At 40.4% G+C, this 5,554-nt stretch overlaps 2 protein-coding genes across 2 annotated transcripts; both read left to right on the forward strand.

The window, feature by feature from the left end:
• Positions 1 to 316: 316 nt before the first annotated feature.
• On the forward strand, positions 317 to 1,012 carry LOC149244084 (flavonol 3-O-glucosyltransferase UGT89B1-like). The gene has a single exon (XM_089371414.1). The coding sequence runs from the start codon at positions 317 to 319 to the stop codon at positions 1,010 to 1,012; it is 696 nt and encodes a 231-aa protein (XP_089227540.1).
• Positions 1,013 to 1,281: 269 nt separating this feature from the next.
• On the forward strand, positions 1,282 to 4,927 carry LOC149244085 (putative disease resistance protein At5g47280). The gene is made up of 7 exons (XM_089371415.1): positions 1,282 to 1,322; positions 1,606 to 1,666; positions 1,768 to 2,356; positions 2,450 to 2,844; positions 3,049 to 3,404; positions 3,726 to 3,937; positions 4,095 to 4,927. The coding sequence occupies exons 1-7, from the start codon at positions 1,282 to 1,284 to the stop codon at positions 4,925 to 4,927; spliced, it is 2,487 nt and encodes an 828-aa protein (XP_089227541.1).
• Positions 4,928 to 5,554: the final 627 nt, after the last annotated feature.

Raw genomic sequence — 5,554 nt, forward strand, 5'->3', positions numbered from 1 at the left:
TAAGACCCCACTCCATAGCGAAATTTTATAAAAATCATCCCAAACCAATTATTTTTAAATTTTCACCCATTATAAGTTTGACCCAAAAACATCCAAAATAAAAAAACAATTAAATACACTACCGCTTCAGAAAATCTTCAAAGAAGATGCCCCACTCCACTGAATTTTTTTATCCCAAAGCAAAACACGCAACCTGCTAATCAAATGAAAGACGGAATTCGATTTACATATAGAAGAAAGGAATGTCTGTAATCTAGTGAATCCACATTTCGGTGCTGTGTGTAAATTTCCAGCCATCGAACTATAGCAGAGATATATGGCGTCTGCCGTTACAGCCAGTAGCAGGAAATATCCCCATGTGCTGGCCATTCCATTCCCTGAAAAGAACCAATTGATTCCATTTCTCGAATTTTCCTATCGACTGGCATTCCATGGAATCTCTGTCACGATTCTCACAACGCGTTCTCATTCCCCTCCCCTGCAACATTTCTTACAGCGAGCAAAAACAGAGTCCCTGGACATTCGGCCTTTGTACATCCCCCTCCCATCGGATCAAAAGGAACTGCAAGAATATATTCCCCGGAAATCCGTCCCTCTTCTCGTCTACTCGTTTCGATTATTAGCAGAGCCAATCGAGCAGTGGATCCAACAGCAGAAGCCATGCCCTGTGTGCATCATTAGCGACTTCTACCTCGGCTGGACTCAGAAAATCTCTGCCAAACTCGCAATCCCCAGAGCCGTTTTCCACACATCCAGTGCATTCGGGGCCTACGTAGACAATTCCCTGTGGACGCACATGCCACATCTCGAGGTCAAAACCGACGAGGAGTATTTTATAATGCCTGACCTTCCTCTGCAAATCGCGTTTCGCCAGACCCAAATTTCTCGAACGGCACGAACAGTGAAAAACTTTGACCAATCCAATCCAACGGTAAAAACTTTGACAGATCCAACGGTGGAAAATGGAAAGGTAGACGATGGAACTGATTCAATAAGGACACCTTCGGTGTAAATATAATCGCAGGTTGGGAGAAGTTGTTGAGGATGAAAGTTCTCCTTGCCCTTGAATGGAAATGCATTGGTTTCTCCCCTGTGGGTGCTCTTCCCTTCACCCTCAGTGGTAATGACATTCACAAATTTTATACTATCTAAGGCTACTTGTTTTCCAGTAAGATCGTTCACATACGTGTTCAACATTCGTTCCCTCCACTACTTCCTTCACGCACGTTTGTAGCCCAGTATTTTTCGGTTCGTGCTTAGTAACCTTGACTTACCACGTAGATGGGACAGAAGAGCTCAGGGTCGCCTATTAATGATGAGTGGTAGGTAGGTAGATAGGTGAGATGGAGAGCGAGTCCGGCCCCTTCAAGCCTTTCGCTGCCTTAGTTCACGAAGTCTTATCTCGGATTACTGAACTAGAGCCTTATTAGTCTCTGCCTGGGACTAATAGCGATCGATCGATCGTTGACCTACCATTACTTGATACTTTGACCGGTTTTTTTTCGGTGTTTTCACATTTTAACCTAAGTTTGATGCTCCCAATTTTATTCAACAAAATTTTACCCAAAGTTTTTGGTTCGGCAAACGATTGAGGTCTTATTGCAGCCTTCACGTTGCCCGATGCAAAAATATTGAGGCAATCTCATCTTATCCAAAGTATGCTGTGGTAGGCTGTGGAAGCAAAGTTTGCAATATCATCTTATCCTAAGTTCTTTCTGAGGCCTGTTCCACGTTAAGCCAGCACCTAATTTAGACATTTGTTCATAGAGATATTTGCATGTTGACCACCTGTCAGCGTATGGAACCCTGTCAATTCCAGCAAAAGAGCTGAAGAACAAGCTTCAGTCGTTAAAGCGCGACATTGATGATGTCGAGGTTATTTCCAATTCAGATTCATCAAGATACAGCCAGTTCAGAGAATTGGAAGCTGTCCTGCAAGATGGCTTAAGCCTTGTGGACGAAGGAGACAATTTACACGTCTGTAATGTATACAGAAAGTGGCAATATGGAAAGAGGGTTCGAGAGTTTCAGGAGAAAATCAAAGATTTGATTGAAATTCAAGGTTCGCCCAAAATTGCCGGTCGTTTGGAGAATCTAAGTGCAGCCGTCAATGATCTTCGCAAACAATTCGAGGTGGCTAAAATCGCTGAACAGCCCGTCAGCTCCACCTTCCAGGAAGTCCCGGATATGTCAGATTTTGTAGTTGGGTTAGAGACTTGTATCAATGCCGTCAAACAAATTATATTGCAGGATGACGTTGATCGCCTTGGAATAACAGGGATGGGTGGGAGCGGCAAAAGCACCCTGGCATCAGCCCTTTGCAAAGATAACCTAGTCAAAGGTAACCACATTTCCAGTCTTCCTAAATCTGTTATCCAGACATCCATATTATGTTGTCATGGCCTTAGTTTGTAATGTTTATTCTCTTTCCAATCTTTCAGCAATATAGTTCTCGTTCCAGTGAAACGATCTAATCCAAATGTAAAAGGCCTCTTAGAGACGATGTGGGAGAAGATAATTGGTGGCCGAGTGCCTGAATTCCAGAGCATAGAGGACGCACATGACCAATTGCAGAAAAAACTTAGGTTAAGAATATATCGGCCGACTTTGGTGGTTTTGGATGATGTCTGGTCGACATCAACTCTGGAATACTTGTTGTTTGAAGCAAAAGGATACAAGACAATTATCACAACCAGACAAGATTCCACCATTAGAATTACAGGTAGTACTCGTTTGTATAAGATGCCTCTGTTGGAGGATGCTAATGCCCTGTCTCTTTTCTGCTTCTGGGCCTTTGATGAGACATCGATTCCGACAACAGAAAATGAGGTTCTGGTTAGACAGGTATGAATTATACATACTCTCCATTATCTCATATGCCTTAACGTTTTCTCCATCTTACTCATCTTTTACCTAAATGCCAATTTTGCAATCAATACCCAAATTTACGACCTAAAGATAAATGCCTTTAATGTAGCTCCAGCAAGTGTTTTAGAGTCATGATTTATGCAGACAACTAGCACAGTTTAACTAACATTATAGTTATAGGTTGCAGCAGAGTGTAAGGGCTTACCACTTGCCCTCAAGGCCATTGGAAGCTCATTGCGCGGTAAGCCTAGGCCAATTTGGAGCAATGCTCAGAGAAAACTTTCAAAATCAGAATCTATATCAGAATATCACAAGGAGAGTCTTCTTAAATGCTTGGAAACGAGTATAGATGTGCTTGATGGTAAACATAAACAGTGCTTTTTGGATTTGGGGGCTTTTCCCAAAGGTAGAAAGTTCAGCGTGGAAACATTATTAGACATTTGGGTATATGTTTGCCAGATGGAATGGACAGATGCTTTGGACGTCTTGCTAGAACTTGCAAGTCGAAATCTCCTGAATCTCACGGGCTATCCAGGGTATGTACTATGGAACCTGTTTACTTCAACTGCTGCGTATGAATTTGTTTTGATTATTGCTTCGGCCTCTTCATGTATGCTTCTTAACTTTAATTATTATGCTTTTGGGCTTTGGCATCTTCGATAAATCATGAACATCCTAGAAACTTGAGGCTTATAAACATAATCTAAGTTTATAATCTAAATTGTGTACAAGATTTATTTTTAGAAAGAGAATGAGGAGAGTAAGATAAATATATATGTTAGTATCAAACTAGAGATAAAAGGGGGCTTTTGAGATACCATGATTGGTTTGGTTAACACAAGGTTTTAATGGGTTAGGAGTGGGGCCATCAATTTCAGCTGTGCTGCTGAGCTCTGCTTTTCTCAACATGATGTAATGCGAGATTTAGCCTTGTACCTGGCAAGCCAGGATAACATTATCACTCCTAAGAGGCTCTTCATGCCTTCCAAAGAGGATAAAATTCCCACAGAATGGTTAACTACTCTCAAAGATCAGGCATCTCGCACTCAGTTTGTTTCAATTTACACAGGTATGTCTGCTCATGAAACCTGCTTTCTTTCCCTTTCCATATGAAACATTGAATAATTATGAATTCAATTTACTAATTTTCCAAGTTTACTAAGGTGTTTGATAAGCATTTTGATCAGCATCATACATTGAGTTTTATCTTTCTGGGACCCTTGTAGGTGCAATGCAAGAACAAGATTGGAGTCAAATTGATTTTCCTGAGGTGGAAGCTTTGGCGTTATTCTTTTCCGCAAATCAATACTGTCTTCCAACATTTTTAAATAGGACGCCAAAACTGAAAGTTCTTATAGTATACAATTACAGTTCCATGCGTGCAAATATTAGTGGGCTGCCAAGATTTTCTTCACCTGTTCAAATTAGGTCTCTGTTTCTTCATAAGGTGATTATTACTTCTCCTCTGTATGAGAACTGTAGGTCCTGTGAGAAGTTGGAAAAGTTGTCCGTGTGCTTATGTGAGGGCCTTGGGAATAACACTCTAATGGATATGGAACTTGAGCCCTTTAACTTTCCAAACATTATGGAAATTAATTTCGATCACTGCAGTGATTTGGGGGAATTGCCAGTCAAACTATGCAATTTAACTTCCCTCCAGAGGTTGTCTGTTACTAATTGTCATTTTATCCAAAACTTACCTGATGATATGGGATGGTTAAAGTCACTTCGGGTGCTGAGATTGTCTGCCTGTCCAAGCCTGTCGAGGCTGCCATCTTCCATTTGCAAACTTGGGCAACTAGAATATTTAGATATTTCACATTGCAGAAGTTTGCAGGACCTTCCCACTGAATTTGATCAGCTATCAAAGTTAGAATCGTTGGACATGAGGGAGTGTTCAGTATTCCCTACAGTAATACCAAGATCTTTAAAACGTGTAGTCATATCTGATAGTGACAAGCAGTGTGAAGCATGGTTGTCCATCAAAGCATCTACCCTTCATAACCTCACCATTGATGAGGTTCAAGAGATCTTTAGTTTGGACTGGCTTGATGATTGAACTTGGTTTTCCAAGCTTGGGAATAATTTCATCATGCTTTTCTAAAAGTACATTGTTCATGTATTTAAGGGTAAGTTGTTACTTCAATATATGTCATCCATGTGAAGATGTAAAGTTTATTATACATGGAATAGTATGTACAGAATGATGTAAAGTTTATTATACATGGAATAGTCTGTACAAAAACAGAAGCATCTGAAGGTGACAAGCAACCTCAAATGTTCTGTAAAGAAACAGAAGTATCTGAAGGTGATAAGCAACCTCAAATGTGTCGGGAACTGTGCAAAGGTTGTGCAGTTGAGAATGCTTGCCCATAATCCATATATTCAGGATTACCTGATGGTGTAATGTCCATAGATTCAAAAGCACACGATGGTGGAATCTCCTTGTATGTATTAAAAATTTTGCGTGTTTTCTAACCATGTTATATATATTGAAATTGTTCGGTTGTAAGAAATGGGATGACCTAAAAAGATTGTTTATGGAATGTTAAAACCTACTTTCTTGCAGATATTCTTGTGCAGTGTCACCACAATGACGTATGACTTTGTTGTCCAGTGTCACAACAATGACTTATGACTTTGTTGGCCACAAGGCCCATCTTTGATAACTTCTCAATTCAACCAT

Source organism: Pinus tabuliformis, chromosome 8, assembly GCF_031772625.1.
Source record: "Pinus tabuliformis cultivar Carrire ecotype Pingquan chromosome 8, CPIR1, whole genome shotgun sequence".
NCBI lineage: Eukaryota > Viridiplantae > Streptophyta > Pinopsida > Pinales > Pinaceae > Pinus > Pinus tabuliformis.

Coding starts and splice junctions, on each gene's coding strand:
- LOC149244085 (XM_089371415.1), top strand. CDS start 1,282: ATGGGACAGAAGAGCTCAGGGTCGCCTATTAATGATGAGTG. Junction 2,357..2,449: donor CAAAGGTAACCACATTTCCA/GTCTTCCTAAAT, acceptor TCAGCAATATAG/TTCTCGTTCCAGTGAAACGA. Junction 2,845..3,048: donor ATGAGGTTCTGGTTAGACAG/GTATGAATTATA, acceptor TTATAGTTATAG/GTTGCAGCAGAGTGTAAGGG.
- LOC149244084 (XM_089371414.1), top strand. CDS start 317: ATGGCGTCTGCCGTTACAGCCAGTAGCAGGAAATATCCCCATGTGCTG.